Below are 25,818 nucleotides of genomic sequence, written 5' to 3'. Positions count from 1 at the left end.
TGGGCTGGTAGCTGGTGAGGTGCCAGTTCACCTCCTGGGCACTGCCAAGGTGCTCTTGAGCATTTGTTAATGATTAAGACGTTTATAAACCGTCAATTAACAGTATTTGGAATACTATTATATAGTTGCATCTGATGATTAAAATACCTTGTTAATGGTTAATAAAGACTTTGTAAACCATCTATAAACATTATTTAGATGGATTTACAAAAAGTGCACGAATCATCAATAATCATCTCATCCAAATGAATGGGCCAAATGAATGGTACTTGATGCTTTATAAACCACTTATTACTCATTAACTAAATATTATAAGCATTAGTTGCATCTAACTACACAGATTATAGATGGTGTGCAAAACAAGTATTAACCATTGACAAGGCATTAACTATCTAAATGTTCATGACAAACTAATGACAAAATAAAAATTAAAACATCTGATAATAAGGTAACCATAAATCATCATATCATTGTCCGTTGACAGTACAATAACTATTAACTAAAGTTGAATTAACTATTAATTTAACCATTTCTTAGTGATGGTTATTATAAAGTGTTACCAGAGAAGGAACAGCTGAGAAAAAAAAGGAGGAAAACATGATAGGAGAATCAAATAATAAAAAATAAAAAAGCGAGTGAAAATATAAAAATAAAGAGAAGACCGGAAAGAGACAGACAAGAGAAAGACGAGAGAAACCCAGAGATCCTACCCATAAATGCAGCTGTTATCTCACTGACACGCACCGCGCGGCGTGTTGTTATAACCTTGATAGACAAAAGACGGCCGATTAATGGAGTAATACTGCTGTGTGGGAGTTGGGTTTTAATCCCCAGTCTCTCTCATCTTCGCCCCCTCTGCAATAACAACACAAGGTTGGCAGTGGAATCCACTGAGCTCACGGCTTCAGCGCTTAACCTTGGCATGCTGGGTAATAGCTGCCGCAGTCCTCAATGTCTGCCGTAACGACATGTTCCTTTAAACAAGCCTGAATGCCTTCAGTGACGACGCATTCAATGTCTTTGTAATCCCATCACGTATGGCGTCCCTCGTCTTGAAGCGGTCGCCTTTTTTGGGGGGAAAAATTAAGAAAATACTTCTGTCGCTCTTCATCCTATGATTTAATGCATAAGGAAATGCAGCTTTTCGGAAATGAGACATCAAATAGACCTTTTTAATGCTGGAGTCTTTAAGTGCTGTACTTTTTGAAAAAGCGCTGGATTCTGGACACATGTTCCTTAGTGACAAACAGGATATCCAATGGACACTTAGAAACATGTGACTGTTAGTTAACTGTTTGGGAGTAACTGTGTCTATGTCTTACGGCTGCAAATGTACTCAGAATAAAGGTGAAGGGCAGACGTTGCATCGTCCTTCACGCTGATTGAGCAGTGTACAGCGGTGTAAGGAGACGTTTTCTATTAGCAGTGGTTTTCCTGGCCGGCGTTGTCTTTTGTAGAAGCAGATTGCCACTCCCACACATAAAAGAACAGAGATAGAGACATAAAAAAAGGAAGTGAGGAATGGAGTCTGACATTACACCTAAACGCTTGCTTTTCTACACAGAAAAGCTCATCTCTCTCTCTCTCAGGATTAATGCACGCAAGGCTGCTGGTCCTGATGGTATCCCCGAACGCGTACTCAGGGCCTGTGCTGTGCAGCCGACCGAGGTTTGGACTGACATATTTAATCTGTCACTAGCCCAGGCAGCTGTCCCCCCGTGCTTTAAAACCACCTCCATCGTGCCGGTGCCAAAACACTCCACTGCAACAAGCCTTAACGACTTCCGTCCAGTTGCATTCACCCCCATCATTATGAAGTGCTTTGAGAGGTTGGTCCTGGCCCATATCAAGACCTGCTTACCACCTTCACTGGACCCATTCCAATTCACCTACTGTTAGAACAGGAGCACAGAGGATGCCATCTCCATGGTTCAGCATTCAACACCATCATTCCCTCCAAACGTATCACCAAAAGCAGTGAACTGGGCATCAATACCTCTCTCTGGATTCTGGACTTCGTAACCAACCGACCTCAGTCTGTTAGGTTACATAATCACACCTCCTCAACCATCACCCTGAACACCGGTGTACCACAGAGATGTGTGCTGGGCCCTCTCCTTTATTCTCTCTTCACCTACGACTGCATACCTGTGCTCTAACACCGTTGTCAAGTTTGCAGACGACACTACGGTGATTGGTCTCATCAGCAACAACGATGAGACGGCCTACAGGGAGGAGGTCCAGCATCTATCATCGTGGTGCACTGACAACAACCTGGCTCTCAACCCCAAGAAGAGCTCATTGTGGACTTCAGGAAGTCTAAAGCTAAGCACATACACACCCGTTCTCATCAACGGGACTGAGGTGGAGCGTGTCACCAGCTTCAAGTTTCTGGGTGTCCACATCTCTGAGGACCTCTCTTGGACCCTCAACACTTCTACCCTGATCAAGAAGGCTCACCAGCGTCTCTTCTTTCTGAGGAGACTCAAGAAGGTCCACCTGTCTCTTCAGATCCTGGTGAACTTCTACCGCTGCACCATCGAGAGCATCCTCACCAACTGTGTCACAGTCTGGTATGGCAAACTGCTCTGTGCCCATGACCGGAAAGCACCGCAGAGGGTGGTGAAAACTGCCCAACGCATCACCGGTTCCTCACTGCCCTCCATCGAGGCCCTCCAGGGCAAGCGATGCTTGCGTAAGGCGCGCAGCATCATCAAATACTGCTCTCACCCCAACCACAGCCTGTTCACCCCACTCCCCTCCGGGAGGCGTCTCAGGTCTCTCCACACCCGTACCAGCAGGTTCCTAGGAAGCTTCTTTCCTGCGGCTGTCACCCTATTCAACTCTTGCTCTGCATCTCGGTGACAATTTAACCTACTAAGCCCCCCCTCGGATAATTTGCACTACCCTACCACATCCATACTGTTCTATTTATTTATTTACAAATGTACATACTGTAATTACACCTATACATAGCCAGATTCTCTTCATACTATTCATCCTGCACATACACTTATTCTTACTGCTCCTATAATGTTACCACACTGCACGTAGCTGTACATAGCTGTCTATGTTTCATTCAGAATATCTGTACTTATTCTGTTTTTCTTATTATGTATTCTGCTAATACACTGCATATATCTATATTATTCTTAGTACTAGTATAATGTCAATGCTACTACATTGCACATATCTGTACATGTTGTTCATACATTGTTCATATTACATAGCCATATTTATTCTGCTCTTATAACACTGCAATATATTTTTTGTCCTGCCTATGCACCGCCTGTCTATACTTTGTATATCACATTGCACTTTTCTGCATTTTTTTTTTAACTTCTGGTTAGACGCAAACTGCATTTCGTTGTCTTTGTACTTGTACTCTGCACAATGACAATAAAGTAGAATCTAATATAATCTAATATCCCCTCGTTTGCTTTTCTAGACAGAAAAGCTCATATCTCTCTCTCTCTCTATACATATATATATTTATATATATTCCCTCTCTTGCTTTTCGAGACAGAAAAGCTCATATCTCTCCTCTCTCTATATACATCTCTGTCTGTTTGGGGGAAGGAAACCCCTACTCAGATGTCAAAATATGCTACCAACACCTCTCAGACTGTCTCAGCAGCACTTCTTTTTAGATATACATTAGCCTTGTTAGTGATACTTGACCCTTGCAAGTAGACATTATCTTCAGTAGGCTACAGCATGATGCCACAAAGTAGTGTTTGCACATGACTTTATCACAGATATGCATTGACAAAAGGCAAAACCAATAACAAGAAAGAAAAAAAGACCTGAAGATGACGTCATTGTGAAACACAGCTGTACTCAATACATTCATTTCCATACAGTTTTGGAGCGCATCTATTTTGTGTGCTCCCATCATTCTACACCAGAGGTTTTTAAAAGTAGGAGGCAGGCCTCCCCAGTGAGGCTCAAAACTGTTTCAGAAGAGGCTCACTGAATGGAAGGGGAAAAAAATATTGCATTAGGTATTCCATTAGTTATCAAAAGAAGATTACATAGCCTAAATGTGTGTGATTTGTTAAAGGGAGAGTTCACAGATACAGTAGTTTTGGGGGAATTCTACCATTTTTCCATCTTTTACCAGAATCAGACACTAATAAATGCCGTATGACAGACCTTTGTTATGTATTTGGTGTAGTCAGAAGTTATGTCACAAAGCAATATTCAACCCGGTCTCACGGCAGTTCGTGTAATGGTCTATTGATACGTGTTCACGGGGACGTTTTTTGTCGTTTTTTTCGTGGTGGACAGCACGAAATGGTCTATAGGGAGATTAACGGGGAAAGCAAACGCCACACCCTGGGGGAGGACACCTCACACACGCGACAATAACGGGACGGTTAACGGGGAAACAAAACGCCACGCGCGGGACAAGATCCCCGGCCTCTGGCGTCCGAAATTGTCTGACCCATCCACCACCCCAACCAAACAATTTTCGGCATTTCATACTACTCGCTACCGTAGACGTGCTGTGACCGTGATATGTGCTTCCCATTTAAATACATTAGTTTACATTTTCGTGCTGGCCGCCACGAAATAAACAACAAAAACATCCCCGTGAACACGTATCAATAGATTAAATAACGTGACCATTACACAAACTGCCGTGAGACCGGTCTGCAATATTAGGCAATCTTAGCTCAATTATTGAGTGTGTATAGGCATCCAGGAATTGAGAAAAACTTAGCAAATAAACTAAGGAGGCGCCGTTTCCCAAGTTTTGTCTGAAGGGAGACCCAGTCTCAGGCTTAAAAACCACCTGCTCTACACTGCATTTGGGTTCTTAGTACAGTATAGAATTATGTATTGCAACAATTGTGCTTTATACAATAGCACACGGCAGTAAAGGACGGTAAATCTAATTTTAGAATTAAATTAACATGTTGTGGTACATTTCAGCATTTGTTGCAAACACACATTGGAAATATGAAATGTCCTTCACTCGACACTTAAGCATTACTTCTGCAACTGTGTTGTACAATTACTACAATTGTCATAAAGTAGTTAATCGTCATTAGAGTAAATACAAATTAATGTGCAAATTTCAACCCAAGCAATTTTTGCAAGTGTTTATTCAACCGCCTTGTTTTTAGACAAAACGCCAATATACACATTCATGTGAGGCCTGCAGTTTTTTTTTGTCGATCCTTTGAACGCTATTGGAAAATAACCTACAGCATGAAGGACACTTTCTGATAGCCTCTGGCCGTAATCAGTAGAGGTGTATAGAAGTGTGAATTTCAGCTTGTCTGTGTCTCTCAAACACATTATAGTTACATGAGAGCCTCCAGCGATCATGCAAGAGAACAGTTCACACCGTTCCTGTAGTCTACGCCTTGATAATCACCCCACAGGTGTATTAAACCTCAATTTGCCCCCTGAGTGATCCGCAATATGTATCACCTGACACATTACAGTGTGACCCCATTTGTTCACTCTTCACCGTCCCGCGTGCTGATTGGGTTCAACAGTTCATGATGTAACAGCAGAGAACCCCATCTGGCGACGGGTTCAGCTCCATTTAACATTGTGATTGGCCAGCTCTGGAGTCGCTCAGCCAATCAGGCCAACTGTGACAGGGTTCTGACCAGTGCAGAGGAAAATTATCTAATGCGACTGCGTCCTTTACAAGGGGGTAAAAGTTGAGATGAAGCAAATTGTCACAGCAAATTAGGATTGATTGACAACTGGTGCAAATGCAATATGGAGGACGCCGCTGCCTCATTTACTGTGGTGTTGTCACTGTCGGCTAACAGGTGGCTCTTAAAGTATGTACAATTTATGGATCCATCTTGCTGTCTTGCCACTGGTACTGGCAGGTGGCATGAGTATTATTTTCTTGGCACTGTAGAGGGCCTCATACCTAAACATTATGTTTGGCCAGGTACATTTTTTTTTTTTAATGGAAATTTCTAGCAGGACGTTGCTCTCACATTGGTCCGAAGAACTAAACACTAACTAAAGTTCAGTAACTAGTGCTTAAAGCAATAGTTTGGATTTTTGAAGTGAGGTTGTATGAGCTACTTCTCCATAGTCAGTGTATTAGTAGTCTCGCATTGCCAGACCCTCCTCCATAGCGCATAGCGAAGGAAGTTCACACAGCATTCTGGGATGGGAGAAAAACGTGCTCTGGTTTATTGGCATTTCTTTAAACCAATCACAATCGTCTTGGGCGGCGCTAGGCGCCGGACGGAGCAATGCTGCCGCTGCAAAATAGCCTCTGGAAGGAACTTGTTTTGGTGGAACGTGTACGTTCAAAAGTTGTTGTAGTCGTGCAACAGAAAACTCAGATTGGACAGATAGTCTAGCTAGCTGTCTGGATTTACCCTGCAGAGATCTGAGGAGCAGTTAACCATAGTCCTCAGAAATCCATCGGAGGTTAGAACGCCAACAGAAAGAAAAAGAAAGGTAACGGACATCAGGCCGAAAAGAGGGACCTGCGGCGGAATTTCAGGCAGCACCGGAGCAGTTAGCTACTGTAGTGTATTAGCTACATTAGATGGCGGTTGGCCCGCCCCCAGTTGGGAGAAGCAGACGGGAGTACCGACACAGAAGCTAAGCAGTGTACCGCTTATGACGGGGGGGGGGCAGCAGGGAGACCAGGGACATCCAGATCAGTTTACTGTACGCTATATTTCGAATATTTTCACAGCTTTACCTTGCTGTCAGACAGCCATTTCTGACAGGAAACGGAAGACGTTATCTATGCTCTCTTCATAAGCTGATCTTTCGCTGCCTCGATTGGTTCATTTGTTTGTGTATTTCTGTGACTTTGGTGTTTTAAAGTGTCCGTTCCAATTCACCAAAAGTCCCACAATAACAAAAACTAACCAATCAAGGCAGCGGTAAACCAGAAACTCCCACTTAGCTTCCGTGTCGGTACTGCTGTCTGCTTCTCCAAACTGGGGGCATCTACTGTAGGTAATATAAGCATTTTGGATAAGTACCTCATACGACCCAAGTTCAAACTATCCCTTTAACCACATAGAGTGGTTTGAGGTAATATGGAACAGGAATGTTGTGTAATTCAAATTTTAATGTCCAATCTAAAAATATAGATCCAATAACCTGATGTCTTACATTATATTTTACATATATTTTTAGTAAAGGCATGTGGAGGTTAAAGAACCAAATAGTTTTAATTCAGTTTATTTTTTCATTTGAATACATTAAGCGAAAAAATAGTTCTTGTAAAGTGTCAGCAGCTGACATTAGCTGTCAGCCGCGGTGTACGATGTTGTGAATCAGAAGACGTCTATTCTATATTTTCTATTTTATACTATATATCAACATTTTTCATATCTGCAGTTATCAAAAAAGTCTCCATAATTACTCTTTAAGCATCACAAGATGAAAAGGTCTTTGCTGACACTTGCCCATATTTACTTATAATGGGCAATGTTGCGTGGGCAACCAACTATGTGGCCGGGAAACATTAATAGGAATAGTGAATCTTCAGCATGTCAGCCTGTTCTCATGAACCATTTGTTCAAAAAGCTGCAAAAAGTTAAGCACTGTAATTCTAAAGCATTCCACTTTTTGTTCTTGCTGTGTTCACTACACTGACGGCGGCTTTTTAAATACGCGGCTGGCCACGAAGGGAGGAGGCTGAGGTGGATGGGTGGGCGTTAACAAAGTGAACTTTAAAGCCAGGAAATGTGTGTTCCTTATAAGTGTTTAATCAAAAAATAACTAAATTTAACCAAAATGTCAGCCGAAACGACCGCCAGCTGGCAGTACTTTGTACCCGGCTCAAAGTCACCTATTTTTGGGTAACTGAACCACCAAATACCGCTGATCCAATGGAGGTCTGAAGCCGGCGTCACGAAGCTCGGTAGGGGCTTAAATATCTAGCAACTGCCGCTCGGCTTCGTAGCCGATAATTCCACATATGGAATTATGTATTTAACAAAAAAGTGTGAAATAAATGAAAACATGTCTTATATTTTAGATTCTTCAAAGTAGTCACCCTTTGCTTTTTTATTAATAAGGGAACAAATTCCACTAATTAACCCTGACAAAGCACACCTGTGAAGTGAAAACCATTTCAGGTGACTACCTCATGAAGCTCATTGAGAGAACACCAAGGGTTTGCAGCGCTATCAAAAAAAGCAAAGGGTGGCTACTTTGAGGAATCTAAAATATAAGACATGTTTTCAGTTATTTCACAATTTTTTGTTAAGTACATAATTCCATATGTGTTGATTCATAGTTTTGATGCCTTCAGTGAGAATCTACAATGTAAATAGTCATGAAAATAAAGAAACACATTGAATGAGAAGGTGTGTCCAAACTTTTGGCCTGTACTGTACGTTTTGGTGTGCATACCTTTTTGTACGATATCATACGGACCTGTTCGTGAGAATGTGTTGAGCATATATAAACAGAATAAAGGTTGAATTTTATGATATGTGTCCAATGTTTTATGTTTCTGCAAAAGAGGAACCTGCTGGAAACCAGTTTTTAAACGGAGTCAGGCCCGTTTATATTGTAACTTAATGTTAGTTTTAACTTTCCTGTATAATAAATGAAATGAAGTGGAAATGTTTGCTCAAATGAGCTTTTCCAAACAAAACATATTTCTTATATCCATCTCAGGCTGTTTATCAACCTATATTCTTGCTAAACACAACAACGCCCATCTGTACATGTTGTGTAGAAGAGCTTAAATAAAGGAGTAGGGTGGGGCTTCATGGTAATGGCAAGAAGAGCATCTTAAATCTTTATTTTTCCTGTAAAATCCTCCCAGGAGAAAGACATGAAATATCGATCTGAGATGTGTAACTGCTCTGACTGTCTCTGTAGACGCCAGAATTCACAACCACTTGGCCTTCACAATGCGGCCCTACCAGGGGAATACTGTAGGCATGGACAGCAACACACATTTCAATAAATATAAGCACACAGATACTCACTCTCTAGCTCGTAAATATAGTGGGAAGTGATACTGCAATGGTGAACGATACATGCTTTCTGATATTAAGGGAAACACACACATGGGCGCCCGGGCAGCTCAGTTGGTAGAGCGCACGCCCATGTAAAGAGTTTTATTCCTTGACGCAGAGGCCAAAGGTTTTAAATCCGACCTTCGGCGGGTTCCTGCATGTCTTCCCCCTCTCTCTCTCCTTTCATGTCTCTCCTGACGATTAAAGGTAGAGATGCCCCAAAAATATTCTTAAAAAAACCCCAAAAAAAATCATACACAGTATTTTAAATTGCTAGGATTGTGTCGTAAAAAAAAAGCATCAAATTAAATTTGGTTCCAAGGTCTATGTTATACAGTCAATATACAAAGATGAGAGATAAACTGCGGAATTGAGTTTTTAGGGGACGTGGATATACTAATACTTCAAATATTTTCCATCAACTACCTATTTTATTACATTATGCAGTACTCTCATAAAACAAAGAATCAGCCATAAGGCAATCCTTTAAGGCCTTTAAACACCGGGGTTGTTGTTGTTGACCACGTCAATATATTTTTTCAAACTGTAGTTTTTTGTCATGAGTACTTTCAGACACAATACAAATTTTGCCCCTCGATAGTGCAACCTAATTTTTTTTTGGGAAGAAGGTTGATTTTCCTGAGTTTTCGGCACCACAATTAAAGACATCAACCATTCCCGTCGTGTTGTTTACTTGATAGGAGGATCATAAAACAACAACAGGAGGCTGTATAGACCGCAAACTTTATTAGTACTATCAACCTTGACAAAGGAAGCGTTTACCGGAGACACTCTTTCCGTTCTTACCTTTCACAATAAAAGCCCTAGACTGATGCTACGCTCTATCTTCAGTCTATGGCTACACTGTGTAACTGTTTACCAGAGGGAATTAAATCCACTCAGGGTATTTTGCTAAAAGGAAACGCAATTAAATAGCTTACTGTAGCTTGTTAGCTTTTCCTGCTTCGGCTTCCCGACGGGGGTGGGACAGCACAAGGGGAGACGGGGCAGTTGATAACAATGGATTATGCTGTGTTTTGTGCGTACAAACAGCGCAGCAACATGTCCATAGATAGAAGTTGGACAGGACTACTGTATGTGTACGACTGAGACACAAATGAGACAGAAGTGCTAATAACTGTACATTACTACAGCTTTCACAACTGTTGATGCACGGAGCAGCCATGTTGGATTTTTAGCTCGGTGTACCGCCAGGTTGTCAGAGTTCCGAGCTCGAAGTCAAACTGTCCCACTGCCACGGGAGATGAGCTGGGGCAAATATACAAAACTTTTATTGAGCAGCTGTCGCAAATTTGCATCGCTGCCGTTATGAATAGTTTTGATGTGGGATTGTGAAAATACAGATGATTATTCTGTATTTTCGTGTTGTTTATTTGTCACGCCCCCGCTATGTAAAGGCCTTTAGTCTTCTGTTGAATGTTGAACGCTGTTACTTTAAGAAGGCCTTTTTGGCATTTACTTCCCCAAAAATCCCCAAAAAGTTGAGTGGAAGTAACATATTGTGTTGCAATATACTAATTTGGTGCTCCTGTGTTATATCTAAGAAAGTATTAATACAGAATAGAAGTATTAATGACTGCCTCAGTCAGTGTTTGCCATCATAACTGTAACAACAATGGGCTGGTGATGATATATCCCCAGAATGTATTGTGTCACACAAGCTGTGCGCGCATGTGTCCGTGTGCACTTGTGTAATATGCTTTTCATTTATACATTTCTCTGCATTTTATTTTCTTTTTATTGTGCCTACTTGGAGCGCATGATACAATTATCAGGAAGGAATTATGGATAAAACCAGAGATATTAAAAACATAATCTCATCCAAATGGAGAGAAGATTGATTCTCCGAGCTACAAACACACTGCAGCAGCCCCGAATCGCATATTAAATGCTGCTTTTCTCTGTTGGTCTGTGTGCGTGTGTGTGTGTGTGTGTGGGTGCGCACATACAAATTAACTTTCCCCCCTTCATTCTGTTGTTTTTCTATGTCTGTTTTTGTGTGTCATGTCTGAGTGTGTATGCGCAATGACTGACTTCCTTGCTATTTTGATATATATCCATTGTGTAATGCATTTAAATGGAAAGTAAAATAACAAAGTATATATTTGGGGATTTGAGGCAAAATTAGTCCGCGTGTGCATGCAAAGAAATGTCTGTACACATCTTGAAATTGCATGTGTTACGCAGGTCATGAACTGTGTGTGTACGCATGCATGTGTGTCTCATTTCAGGGTTGATTGTGAAGGTTTAGTTTTTAGGTATTGTCTGTCAGCAGCTGTGGGGTGCATCCTCTGTGGATTAGTGTTAGCATGGCTGAGTGTGTTTAACAGGATTATTAATCTGAACTATGCTGCCACAGCGCTCTGCGTCTGTGTGTGTGTGTCTTCATTTTTCTAACCTTTTTTTGCCTTTGACCGTGATTTGAATATTGTGTGCATCTGTGTGTTTGTATAGTTATGTATATCTAACAATGCACCTGCATATACATGTGTGCATGGGTGCCTGCCGCGCGCACGCACGGACACACACACACACACACGCACGCACGCACGCCCGCGCACCAGTTTCCATTAATGTTAAGGTCAGCAGGACATGGTTTACTAAGTACTTTAGAGCTTTTAAGAAGTAAAACCACTTAAATGCCTCATCATCTGGTCTCTGCAGAGCATTTTGGCGTTGTGGGGGGGGGGGGTGGGGTGAGGGGTGAGGGGGTGACTGAATACTGAAAAACTGCTGTCAGTGACAACTGATGATCCTTTCTGGCTACATTGCATTTAGCCAACACTTATTGTTTTCATACAAACTCATTTCCTCATCCTGGGATCATTATTTTTATAGAAATTACAGAGTACAGCTTCTGTGTAACAAGGTGAATCCATAGCATGCAGTGAGTGAGTGTGTGTGTGTGTGTGTGTGTGTGTGTGTGTGTGTGTGTGTGTGTGTGTGTGTGTGTTTAAAGGTTATGCGTGTTTGTAAGAGTATTATACTATACGTATTATCGATTATCTCTCTAATCTAGATTCTGTTGACAGCTACATGACAGCTACCATATCCCCGCTGTACCCATTTTCTGAAAAACAAAATCCCAAAATACAATGCAACATGTCATATGATGACCAAATCAATTACGGGGATACACAAAACATGTTGTGTTCGAATAGAACTTTGATTCCCCCTTGAAGGGAATTTGTTTCTGACAAGGTAACAAAGCCAAACGCCAAAGTGATTCGCATGTTGGGAGCCAGCTGCTGTAAGTGACAGCCATAAAGGCAGCAAAGGCTCGCAGGGGGAGGAAGGGCCTTGATATTATAGAAAGAACCCGGAACCAAAAAGTGGAACAATGGCACAACTCTAACTCATTCCGAGCTGCTCCGGGCTTTATAAGCTACATTGTTGGTGCCAAAAGAGCAAGTTTAAAGCTACAGTTAATTAAACGCTACAGACTGCTGTGCAACAGTGTGTATCTTCTATCTCACTCCGAACTCATAAAATACGGGCGTTTGGACATGTTTGAATAACGTACCGGGGAGAGCAGGCAGCTACACGGGGTTTAGCGAGTGGTATGTAAGGCCGAAATTCCGCGTAGGGAGATTGGTTGGGATGGAGGATGGGTCAAACACAGGACTTTCACCCAAGAGACCGGGGTTCGTGTCTCGCTTGTCATGTTTCCTGAAGTCTTCTTCTTTAACCGTCAAACATAAGCCCACCCACAACCTTTTCCTTAAAGGTCCTATGAAATGCTGCTTTTTAGATGCTTTTATATAGACCTTAGTGGTCCCCTAATACTGTATCTGAAGTCTCTTTTATATAGACCTTAGTGGTCCCCTAATACTGTATCTGAAGTCTCTTTTATATAGACCTTAGTGGTCCCCTAATACTGTATCTGAAGTCTCTTTTATATAGACCTTAGTGGTCCCCTAATATTGTATCTGAAGTCTCTTTTATATAGACCTTAGTGGTCCCCTAATATTGTATCTGAAGTGTCTTTTGTATAGACCTTAGTGGTCCCCTAATACTGTATCTGAAGTGTCTTTTATATAGACCTTAGTGGTCCCCTAATACTGTATCTGAAGTCTCTTTTATATAGACCTTAGTGGTCCCCTAATATTGTATCTGAAGTCTCTTTTATATAGACCTTAGTGGTCCCCTAATACTGTATCTGAAGTCTCTTTTATATAGACCTTAGTGGTCCCCTAATACTGTATCTGAAGTCTCTTTCCCGAAATTCAGCCTTGGTGCAGAATTACAGCCACTAGAGCCAGTACCAAAATGAGCTTTCCTTAGGATGCGCCATTTCTGTGTCTGTAGCTCATCAGTCAGTGTCTGTCTTTCTGTCAGTCTACTCATTTTCTGCCATGTTTCCTGCTTTTCCATCTTGCTTTTAATGTGTCTTTTGCACTCACTTTCTACTGTTTGTCTTTCCAGCCATCCCTCCTTTCATCCATTCATCCCCCTTTCTCCCTCTCTATCCCCAGCTGCTGCTGATGCTTGTTTTTTTTATGACCTGGCTTCTAAGATATACTCAGGGACAATTGAACATTGTGGAGCAGATTGAAAATGGCAGAGTTGGAAGGGGCGAACTTAGCATGTGACAACAATTTGTCACAATGTCTGTCTGGTAGAGAGCGAGGCAGGTGCACCTGTCTGCATACACAATGCTACATGAAGAAGGAGGGGGCGGGGGGGACAATCCTTGAGGCTAAGCCTGTCTTTATTGCTGGATTTGCCTTTTTCTTTTTCCCGACTTTATTTGAGTCAGTTTCTGTCACTCTCTATCTCTCTTGTTTTTTTTTGATCCTCTCCTTCTCCCTTGGGTTTCATTTGTTTCTCTCTTTCTCTCCGTCAGCTAGTACTTGCAGTCGAACCCTGCATGCTCCGGGTACAGCTTGAACAGCATTTCATCCACTGCTGGCTGGTACTGTGCCCTTAAAACGTCAAATCGTCACCAGATATTCACCTACAAACACCGCTGAGGAGTTTGCTTTTTTATTTTAACAGTCTGACTCAATCTGTTGCAAATTTAGAGAGCAAACTGACTCACTAAGCAGTGTGTGTGTGTGTGTGTGAGAGAGAGAGAGAGAGAGAGAGAGAGAAAGGCAGCGTAGGTCAATAGCAAAGATAATTCAGATGCGAATCCTTCAATGTTTCACTTTTGCAGTTCAGTCACGTGCACACACACATACGCACGCACACACACACACACACACACACACAGATAGCGAGCCACATGTTGCATCAGTATTGCACAGCGCGCCAGAGTCAGTTACAACACGACTCTGTACACCACCAATTATAATCGACCTCGGGACTAATGGTAATGGGAATTGCAGCTGACATATGATACCCATGTTGGGATAACAAGGGGTGGGGGGTTTGATGCTCCTGTGAGCTCCAGGACACAAACACGTGCAGGGCATACAGACCCTGCCAATGCAGAAGTCCCGCTTACTGTATCTGTGCATGCTCTCCGCTGCACTTTTGCCACACTGAGCCAAAGGGCATCACTTGATTTTTTTTTTATCAAAATGATTTGCCTTCAGCCAAACAAAATCCCCAAAAATAAATAAAACAATGCTAGCTAAGTGATATTGAAGCTGCGTGTCCTCTTGTTCAGTTCTGCATTACTCGTACCCGACCAGCCCGTTCCCAATCCCAACTCGTCCAATACGGACGCTTGGTTCAGTGGTCTCTTACCTCGATTTTCCACTGGGCACGTGTGTGCTGCGTTCCGGTTTTGTTTCGTCCTCCGCCACGTGCCACACTACACCAGGAGCGTCTTACGGTACAGATCCATTTGGCCGACACAACTGAAGCGTGGTGTCGCGACGTCATACAGCCATGGTTGATGCTCCACGCCCCTGACTGGACGAACACGTGACATGGGTCTGGCTACTCGAGAATTTCAACAGAGTGTCATGGCGGCTCCTTGAGAATACGATCTCTTATTTTACAAAAATACTTCACCGAAACGTGTTTCTGAAAACATTTTAAGCGAGAAATAGGCAATTGTGTCTTCATTCAGATCGACAAAGGTCAGTTTGAAAGATTTTCGTCTCCTTCTACTGGATAGTCGCGTCACGTTCAACGGATTCATTTGCATTGACTCCCGGAATGCTTTGCAGGCGCGTTGAAGTCGCTTGACGTCACCCATAGGAATAGAGTGGAGCGTCGCACGGTCAAATGGATCTGTACCGCTAGAAGCGGAGCGTCTTGCCTGCCCGACTCGCAGATCTCGTGTTTATTAAGCTAGTATCTACTTTCCAATCCAAGCACTCCTGTAATTAAACTCCATGCCCTCTCTTTTCTGGTGTTGTCCGGATAAAAAAAAATCTGTGATGTCCATTATGTTTTTTTTCACCTGCAAGATGAATCTCTCCTCGTCCATGGTGTTGTAGAGGAGACATATCCTATATTGGGGGATGTCTTTTGGGGAACTGACTGGATGCTCTTGCTGTTTAACTTGCTGCCCTAATGTCCGGACGGTCCCGTGAATATAGACCTGGTGCGTATTTCTAGCTTCTGGGACGCGCCGTGGCCTCGGCTGGTGGAATATCAAGCATAGACTCGAATGGCCAGGATTGCTCGCAGGGGTTGTGGCGTATCCGGAACGCAGTGCAGGTGCGCCCAGTGGGAAATAGGGATTAGCGTCAGATACCGAATTAAAAATCCCCCTTTAGCGCCTGGATGAACAAACCGGGCAGAGCAGCAGCTAAGCAGCAGCAGAGCAGCAGCTAAGCAGCGGTGCTGTCAGATGACGTAGCATGAAGAGCTCATAACTTATACAGTGGTATATCAAAAAGACATCAATGCCAAGAGTCTCCCAGACAATGCCAACTATGTCATTCTTTTAATTAATCTTCTTCTAATGGTACAGTACGTGTCCACATGGCGTTTTATTTGACAGCAGGGATCACCCCGTTTCCCAGCATCGGACACTTGACGGGCTTTCCACTCGCAGTTATCAGTTTCTTTTTAATGTCCGCCTACGAGCAAAGTGCGATGGCTGCACCTGAATGGACGAACGCTTCACTCGTGGGCTGTCTGCTCCGGGATTTTAAAATGGACCAACGTGGTTGGAAACTTTTGTCTTATTTTACGAAAATAGTTCACCAAAATGTGTTTCTAAAACCATTTTACGCGAGAAATAAGCTGCAGCCGCTGAATCTGTCTTTATTTAAGATCGACAATGGTCAGTTGAAAAGATTTTTGTTAGTTTTTTGAGAAGCGGCGAGTCGAGCAAGATACCCTTGATTTACATAAAGTAGCCTGGACCTCAAATGTATGCAAATGAGGCGTGGGCAACTTCACACCCCGCTGCTCAAAAGTTGCAGCGACGCTACCAGAATGCATTGCCAATGTAATGGAGTTGGGACAATTTAAGCTGAAGTTTAAACTCTGTCTTACATATTTGTGTAAAATAGACTATTTGTTTTCATTGCGTAACAGTTGAGATATACATTTCTGAAGGACTTAAGAAAGAATAACAGATGAACAAAGTTGAACTTCTGCCACCCAGCTAGACGGAGTGGTGTAAAAACCGGGCTGTGTTCATTTCAAATCCAAATCAATCTGTTCAAAAAGTCATAAATTGGAAGGAGTAATATTTACCACACCGTCAACAGACACTGCGTTTAATACTGTAGAGATCTGTTCTATTGGTAAAGCTAGGGTTATCACCCATTTAAAACTTTTTGATGTTTGATTTGGTGCAAGCAGAACAAGAGCTGAGGGAGAAACAAGCTCCAAAAAAGTCCACTTTCTGATTTCATTGTTTAAGCTGATTGAACTGAAAGTGAGTTGATCTCAGCCCAGACGCAGTGTCAAAGTAGAACCATTCATATGACGTTTTTAGTCCTCCTGGGTTTAGACAACATCAAGTGGAATTGATGATAAATTAGCTAGCTGCTGTCAATGGCTAAGCTCTAAAGTGCTGAATGAGAATGCTTAGAGAAGTACTGAACACAAAGGGGATGAGGGCAGGCTGTCATGAACCATTGGTGTATATACAGCTACAAAAAGTAACGCACTGGAATACGTATGTATTCCACATATTTACTACTCTACGCACCACATGGACTGCTGCAAAAATCCGTGTAGGGAGGAGGTCTGGATGGATAGATTGGTAGTACAACACAGGGTGTTCAAGTGTGGGAACGGAGTTAGTGTCCTAGAAGAAGTTAAAGGGAAAAAACAAGACATTACCCAAGAAATGGGTGTTTGTGTCCCGGGTACTGTCATGTGACTGGTCATCATGTGACCAGTTGGCGGTTGCTGTAATTTCGAGGGTTTATCACGAGTTGTTGTGCATAGTTATCATATGATATCATACAAACCCATTCATGAGAATGCATTAATGAGGTTCCAAAAAGAACGTTAATCTCGCGATAAAAGAATTTACGCCGTTAAAATAGGTTTGAATTAACGCCGTTAATAACGTGTTTAACTGACAGCACTAATACATATATTAAATATGTTGCACTGTGCTTGCCTTTGTCGAAAATGTGTTTGTTTCTATAGAGTACTAACCGACAAGGAACGCAATGATTTATTTACGAATTTATTATTCATTAAGGATAATGCATGGTGTTCATTTGTGAAAGTAATAGTAAGTGTTCAAATGTATCTGTACAATGTTTAGCCTTGCCATGAAATACTTTTTAATGCACCAAGAGGTTTTCTGTTTTAATCTGCATGGAGGTAAGAAACACCGCTTCATATGAATACAATCTATATTTATTCAATTTAGGATTTCACTAGTGTCCGCTTTTGTGCATCATATGCATAATTCTTTGTGCTGGGGCTTGCAACCTCAATTTCCCTCAGGACAATACGTGTTATTGTATTCATGTGAAGTCATCTCATATTCTTGACAAAGAACTGTGACAGCAGTTTACGACTACGCTTGCTGTTGACTGATTCCCTGTTGTGTCCCCATTGTTCAAGTCAACATTTTGATTGTTGTATCGCTGAGTTGTATTCATATGCTGCTGTCACGTCTCTGCTTTCCCAAATACAATCCAGTTCAGTAAACAATGTTTAGCTCCTGTGTTATGATGACACTTGGAGGATTGAATTTTAATGAACTGGGCTGTACTAAAAAGAGCACGGAATTAGGACATGGTTTTAATATAATGCAAATCAGTTTCATTCTCATAAAGTTTCATAGTAGCTAACAACTTAAATAATAGATCAAAATTAGATGTAACTTTACATCAAACAATTACTTGTTCAGGTATTGGAGCAACGCATTCTCATGAAAGGGTTCGTACGATATTACGAAACATATGCACACCAACTCGGATGATATCCGAGGATATGAAGGCGAGTGGTGGCCGTTCACGTGACGGCCGGTCACATGACAGTTAAGTTTAGCGGTCTTTACAGTTAAATTCAGTTGACAAAAGGTTACTGTGAGGCCCCGGTCGTTTCAGCGGCCATTGCCATTAAGTTTAGTCGACAAAAGGTGACTGTGAGCCGGGTACGGAGCACTGTGAGGCCCCGGTCTTCAAAGCGTCTGTCGCAGTTAAGTTTAGCCGACAAAACATGATCGCCATGCGGTGGCAGCAGTTAAGTTTAGGCACCAAAACGACTAGTTAGGATAAAAAAGTAAATAAATTGTGGTTTAGATTCCCCAGGATGCGAAGTCCACTCCCCTGCTTGAAAGCCCTGTGTTTTACGAACCACCCATCCACCCCAGTACATATAGCAATAAATATGTGGAATACATACAAATTACAGTGCAATACTTTTCTGTAGCTATATGTACAAATAGTTCATGAGAACAGCCTGATTGGTGACATGCAGTAATTGGTGTCATACCTTTCAAGGTTGGATATTTATGTATTTAAATGCCTTTAAGTATATTATAGCATTGCTGATGAAGGTCAGATAGTTTGAAAACAGTCCGATGATCATAGATACAAATTAAAACATGAAGTATGTTTTCTTTCAAATTTAAGGCCACTTCTTTTAAATGAATGGTAGAAAATAGATGCTTGGTTCAGTGGCTTGTCCTCCCATTTACAACAGTTAAAATGCTAAGTCAGTGAGTGCAACACATTTTGAATTGAATTTCAGGTATGTTCAGTATTTGATGGTCACAAGGAATGCCATGCACTTTCATAAATGAAACATGATGGTAAGCAGTTGCAGGGGGTGTACTGTGGCTGAGGAGTGATTTGAGAGCATCAGTGATCAGTGGAGGATGGTGTTCCGTAGATTGAATGAGTTCGGTTTAGGGCTCAACCTAAACGGCTCTAAAACCAATCCATCACATAAACAATTCTGAATGTGTGCTCTACCAAATTAGGGAATATTACACCTAAAGAGAAATAATGGTGTGTAAGCACCGTACTTTATTAGAACGGTAAATGAAGTATCGTCTTTGCGTCATTGTTTTGGTGTCACTTGGGATGGCAAAAGTGGGAATTTGGCTTCAATCTAACGTGCAATGGCTGAAACATGATTTTTTCTCTCTTTGAAGAAACAATTTCAAGGTTGCACTGTGTTATCGAGGAGTTACGTTAACGACCTTTCAGAAACATGTCCACCTGATTGAGTTGTGTGTTGTCACCCATTATTAATTAAATGAATCCCAATGACAAACGCCATATTCTAAAGCGTATGCCCCATCAGGGATGAAAACCTAAAGACAGACAAGTTAAAGCTCATCGCTCAAAGGTGGTAAGGGAGGTCATCGCCATCATCCATTGTTTCATCCACCATGAGTTCCTGGTTTTGTCAAATCACTCAATGAATGATTATCATACATGTAGGAATGAAACCATGCTTACAGGAGGTTTTGTAACGAAAGTTGGCTTTTTTTTATCTTAAAGAGAGCAATAGAGATCCAAATACAAATTAATTTAGTTTTAGTATTTCCTTTTCATAACAAGGTCCAAGGCTTACTGTCCTCACACTCAGGCTATTGACTGTGCATGAAAGCAGCATGGTTTCACTACTGTGTGTGTGTGTGTGTGTGTGTGTGTGTGTGTGTGTGTGTGTGTGGATGCAAGACACAGACAGAAAGAGGTTCATACACAGCCAGCGACACTCGAAGCAGAGCAGACATGCAAATATATGCAGTACGATGGCAATGAGAAGGAAAGACAAAAACTGAGAAAAAAAAAAAAAAAAAAAAATAAGGGAGGAGGGAAAGGAGGGGAGGGCAGGGCAGGGGACAACCAAAATTTAACAGGGTTTGTGTTGTGTTCATGGTTATACTGTGATGAAAAAAATATAACATAGGGAAGACAGTAGTCTGCCTAGAAAGCAATAATCACCTTCGCTTGGGATGACTAGAATGTACGGCGTTGTTATTTGTCCCCTACCTATTACCACTAAGGCCAAGGGCCGCACGTCCCCGCCGGAAAGCATGAGAAAGAGAGGGAAGAGAGAAAACAAACAAACAACGAAAAAAAGAAGAAAAAAGTCTAAGAAAAAAAGACGTATTGCTTTCTTTATCCATTTCATCAAGGAAGTTTAGATCTTTTCAATTGCACAATCTGTCTTAGAGGAGAGAAATGGCAGTGGTGAGAGATAGCACTGGAACATTAGGATCAATAGGACAACTAGCACTCAAGATGTGAACTGGGTTATGACTGGACTTATTGCCAGGAAGTAAGCATCAACGAGCTCTTGACTGGCCAGGAAAAGGCCTGACAGATGGCTTGCTGGTGAGGATGTTTATTATTTAAGAGTGAGTCAGTGAATGCAGATGTGGTGCTGGGGGTTAACATTGGAGTCTGTTGAGTCTGTCAGCCTGGCTTGACGGGTTAATAAAAGAAAGGGAGTAGGACATGGAAGAGAAAAGAAATGAAACGATGGTTGAAAGAAAAAAAACAAAAAACAATGAATGATGAAAAATGAACTTTGTGGCGTGGCAAAGACACAATCTGCCCTCCGGGTTCGGCTGCAAGAGTTTAGTCCACCCAGGGACAAAATCAGATCAGTGAACACTTTCGTCAAGGGTAACAACAAATAATTAGTTCATTTTTAAATACAAGTTTATAGCAACCACTGTTTATTGAGGCAACTAGGTGGCTTAAATTGGCCCACAATGTTACTCAAACAGTTTCCCTGCAGATCATTGCCTTATCAGCTTCAAATGTGGATGACTTGCATGGTGACAGGGTGGTAGTCAACCAGGAGCCATTAAAGAAAAGTTTGATCGTAACTGTTTCTAATCTACATTTCTCAGAGGCAGAGTGCAGAAAGAATCTCACTGGTTAAGTTTAACATTAGTTGGTGAAGCCAAAGAACCATGTTTTTAGATAGCAAGTAAGGCAACGCTGACAACCATAACCCTAACTAAAACTGCAAAAGAAGCAATGATACATAATAAAGTCTAGCAATATACGAAAGCAATGGACGAGGCAACAATTAAAAGGCCAGTTTCCACCTGAGTCTTTTGTTTTCTTTATTAGGAAACCTGGGTGTGTATTTAATTTTATCTAAAGTGTCAAATCATAACAGGAGTTATCTCAGGATACTTTACAGAGTAGGTCTAGACCACACTCTATAATTTACAGAGACCCAACAATTCCCCCCAAGAGCAGCCCGCGACAGGCAGAAACCTCAGACAGAACCTGGCTCTTTGTTGGCGGCCATCTGCCTTGACCAATCATGTATACAAGATCATAAGTTCATAATCATAGCCAATAATTAATGGCCCTTTCAGTATGAGTTATAATCTGGGCCCTATTTTAACTATCTAAGCGTACGGCGCAGGTGCTTTTAGGGCATATCCAAATCCACTTTTGCTAGTTTGATGATGGAAAAAAGGGTCCGTGCGCCAGGCGCATGGTTCTAAAGGGTTGTACTTGGTGTCTTCATTAATTCATAGGTGTGTTTTGGGCGTAACATGCAATAAACCAATCAGAGTGTCATCTCCCATTCCCTATAAAAGCCATGCGCGGTTGTACCATGGCGCATCGCTATTATGATGGCGGATTTGCACCGTAATATTTTTATTTGTAATCTTTCGCATGTTTGTGTGCTGCTGCGCTTCCCTGTGTGTGTAACAAGCATAGTGTGCGCGCGCAGTGCATAAGCCTAGGCGCATTTTACTAATGCGCTGTAAAAAATAATTGACTTTAGATTAGGTTTTTGTTGGTCAACGGCGCGATCACTTCCTGCTGCCTCAAGATGGCAATACGCCGAATATTTACCTGAACACACCTCGCTGTAAGACCAGCACGCCCATGGGCGCAAAGATGGCCGCAGGTGCATTTCTTAATTAAACTACATACGTAGGCGGTGGATGGTCTTAAAATAGCGAAGACACTTGCGTCCAGCTTTGTGCCGCACTGCGCCAGGTGCAAGATAGGGCCCTGGCAAGACAGCATCAAGCTGAAGTTATGCTGCTATCCACATACAGTACGTACTAAACTTGGAAAAATGTTAACCAGGTCTTTAGGACCAATATCAATGGACACCCAGCATTGGCACTGGTTTAAACCAATGTTAACACATAAAATGCATCTTAGTGGGCCAAAAGACAGGCCAATACTTTACAGAAGCCAGCTAAAGGCTTGTAGGGCTTAGGCTACTTTGCACATGGTACACACCGTAGACAAAATGTGTTGTTTTAATTAATAGCACGAAGGCTAATTGTAGAGCTGTGCAATTCATAAAATGTTGATTGCAATATCGGCTCCTAACAGTCACAAATATGATTATTTTGCCCATTACATTTTGCAAGCAAACTCTTATTTTCTGTCTTCTGTTCTGAAGCGGATTCATAACAGTTCAAGAAAAAAAGTATGAAGGGGAATTTCACAGTTCGAGGCGTCTTCACTGTTGATTTGTTTCACTGTTATTTTTTAAGTTCAATAAATGGTGCGTCCTCCAAGAGTCAATGAGTAATCGTGTTAAATAATTGTGATTTCAATATTGACCAAAGTAATAATTTTTTATTTTACATAACCAAGCAGCCCTAGCTACAAGTTGTACATTGTCTCCCTCCTCTTGAAAGCTTCCATGAACTGGCCAAACATGATTCTTTGGCTCTGTCCATTAAGTTTTACTTGAATCAGATTCTCTGCCTCTTTATTACTTTTTTTATTATTTACTTTATAACTAAACCTCAATTATTCTCTAACTTATTTATTTTATTCTAACCAAAACGTACACCAGCTGATTTCACTGAATAGAACACACTAAACCAGACAATGAAATTTATCAGAGAAATCAGCTGCTGTAGTGAGTGGATAGCAGGTATCACTAATAAATAAGTCGTAGGCATTTGCAAAAGTAATTAATTAATCTGCACTGCCTCAGAACACTGCCAAACAGTACATTTCAAGTAGATTTAAAGTTTTAGAAGTGTTTGGGGAAAACTGATCATTATACATACTGAAAAATAAGTCAAAAGCATGTCTTTTCCCAAGCACACACGCATGCAGACATACAGAGAGCAGCGTCTACACAGCGTGGACCTCCACCCACAGTACTTTCCACACAGAAAAACACAGCCTGGAAATGGATTGCGCAAGATCATGATACAAAAGGAAAATGTGCACAAATGAGCAGTGAAAGCTTGACGTGGACGAGAAAATAATATGAGAGCGAGAGAGACAGAAAACAGAGGAAGGAGGTGTGGAAAAATCAAATCAGTGTTTGATGCAGATGCAAAAAAAATAAAATGGAAGAAAGAAAAAAAGAGACGAGGTGAGGAAAATCAATAGCAAGCTGAAAAGCTTAAGAAGCACATTGCCTGGCACACAAATGGCGGAGATGAGCAGCAAATAAAGATGGGGAAAGCAAAACCGAATAGGATGAAATGCGTTCTTAACGCCTTAGCCTCCATTCATCAGGTTTAATGAAGGCGGTCAATCGGTATGTAATGGCGCTGAGGTTTCACTATATGCACTGATGAGCAACATGGATGCGGTACGAGAGAGAGCAGGATAGATGGAAAAGAGGGAGAATGTGAGACAGAAAAGGGCAATAAAGGAGAAAGATTAGGAGAGAAGAGATGGAGAAAGAGGATGCTATGCAATGAAATCATGCAGGTTAACATGGTTAGGATGTGGGGTTGCCTGGCCTAAATGTTACAGGTTCATGTGTGTGTGTGTGTGTGTGTGTGTGTGTGTGTGTGTGTGTGTGTGTGTGTGTGTGTGTGTTCATCTCATCTAACACAACTTTAAACCTGTTAAACTATTCTCGGGGATCATGTAATCACGCTATTCTTCAGAATGAACGTCACTACTGTAAGAAGTTAAAAGTTGAATTAGACTTGAAAGCAGTAGCATAGTGTAAGTGCAGGCTGAGTATCAATGGAAGGGTGCTCATACCTTTGTTAGCCAGGCGGACACAGTTGATTTTGGTTTCCTGTGGAGAGAAGAGAAAGAAAGATGGACTGTTAAAGTCAACTGAGGACAAATCCAAGAATCGCATTGTTCAATTCTTAAATAGCTGTTGCAAGAGTGTAGTTTCTGCGTGGGCCGTTTCATGTCAACAGGGTCGGCCATCTTAGATGGAAAAAAGCAAGAGCTGTAGAGATTAACTGATGAATCCATTAGTTGTCAGGTAGTCTCGCCGGACGCAGTTACAGTGCTGCTGCAAAATAGCTTCGGGAAGGAACTTGTTTTGGGGGAACGTGTACGTTCAAAAGTTTGTTTTAGTCGTGCAACAGAAAACTCAGATTGGACAGATGGTCTAGCTAGCTGTCTGGATTTACCCTGCAGAGATCTGAGGAGCAGTTAACCGTAGTCCTCAGAAATCCACCAGAGTTTAGACTGCCAACGCAAAAGAAAGTGTAAGGTGACGGACATCCGGCCGAAATGAGGGACATACAGCCGAATTTCCGATGTGAAATGAAACGTCCTCGATATAGACTAGTTGCCAAGCAATACATTTACAGCAAACTATTTTGATAATGGATTAATCGGTCTAAGACCTTTTTTTTATGAAAACAAACCGAGGTCCGACCTGTCTGAAGTTCCTGGTGTGCTTATTTTCTGTCCTATGATGCTTTGCTAGCATCTTGTATGCATAATGTCCCAGAAATGCTTGTTACTAATCTAGCTCTGGGGAGTTTACTCCCCAGAGCTAGATTATGCTCAGAGCTAGATTATGCTCAGAGCTATGCTCTGCGATTCTCTGCATTTCCCGGCTGCATCCTGCTGCGTCCTGCTGCATCCGCACCATCCACCCGTGCTCTGCAGCGCCACGTTACATCCCGCAACGCCCTGCTGTGATGTTCCTATGCACAGAGTAGTCAGGATCCGGTATAGGAGACTGCACTACTCAGTATGACACGATGTGCCCGGCTATGACGTGAACTTCCACGATAACCTTCGAAGTCACTGTGACTTCTAATGTGACTGTTATCACCACTGTTCATCACACCCCCAACCGGCCCGTCAGACACCGCCTACCAAGAGTCTGGGTCTGCTGAGGTTTCTTCCTAAAAGGGAGTTTTTTCTTGCCACTGTCGCAATAGCCACTGCTAATGCTTGCTCTTGAGGGAATTACTGTAATTGTTGGGGTTTTGGAATTTATAGAGTGTGGTCTAGACCTACTCTATCTGTAAAGTGTCTCGAGATAACTTTTGTTATGATTTGATACTATAAATAAAATTGAATTGAAGAAACCAAATCTAGCGTTAGGAACAGCGACATCTCTGAATGACAGCTAGTTTGGGTGGTGTCACTTTCGTTAGTCTGTGGCCCAACAGGTAAATTACATCTCCCACCTAATGTAAGTGAAAGTGTTGACATACGAAAGCATCAAACATTTTAGAAGTGCATATGCAGTTGTTCCGGGTCCCTGTTTGCTAAGCGCCGTTAAAATGTATGTACGGGATGCA

At 41.9% G+C, this 25,818-nt stretch overlaps 1 protein-coding gene across 1 annotated transcript in view; it reads right to left on the bottom strand.

Annotated features, from left to right (window-relative positions):
- Nucleotides 1-25,818, bottom strand: part of ptprt (protein tyrosine phosphatase receptor type T) — a 430,905-nt gene that overhangs the window by 144,753 nt on the left and 260,334 nt on the right. Inside the window, exon 16 of the mRNA XM_028575011.1 lies at nt 24,302-24,338. Coding sequence (XP_028430812.1) covers nt 24,302-24,338 — 37 coding nt within the window. The remainder of the gene's footprint in view (nt 1-24,301; nt 24,339-25,818) is intronic.

The sequence above is a fragment of the Perca flavescens genome, chromosome 4, assembly GCF_004354835.1.
Source record: "Perca flavescens isolate YP-PL-M2 chromosome 4, PFLA_1.0, whole genome shotgun sequence".
NCBI classification, from domain to species: Eukaryota; Metazoa; Chordata; class Actinopteri; order Perciformes; family Percidae; genus Perca; species Perca flavescens.
The sequence above is the reverse complement of the archived record's forward strand: the minus strand, read 5'-3'. Positions and strand labels throughout refer to the sequence as shown.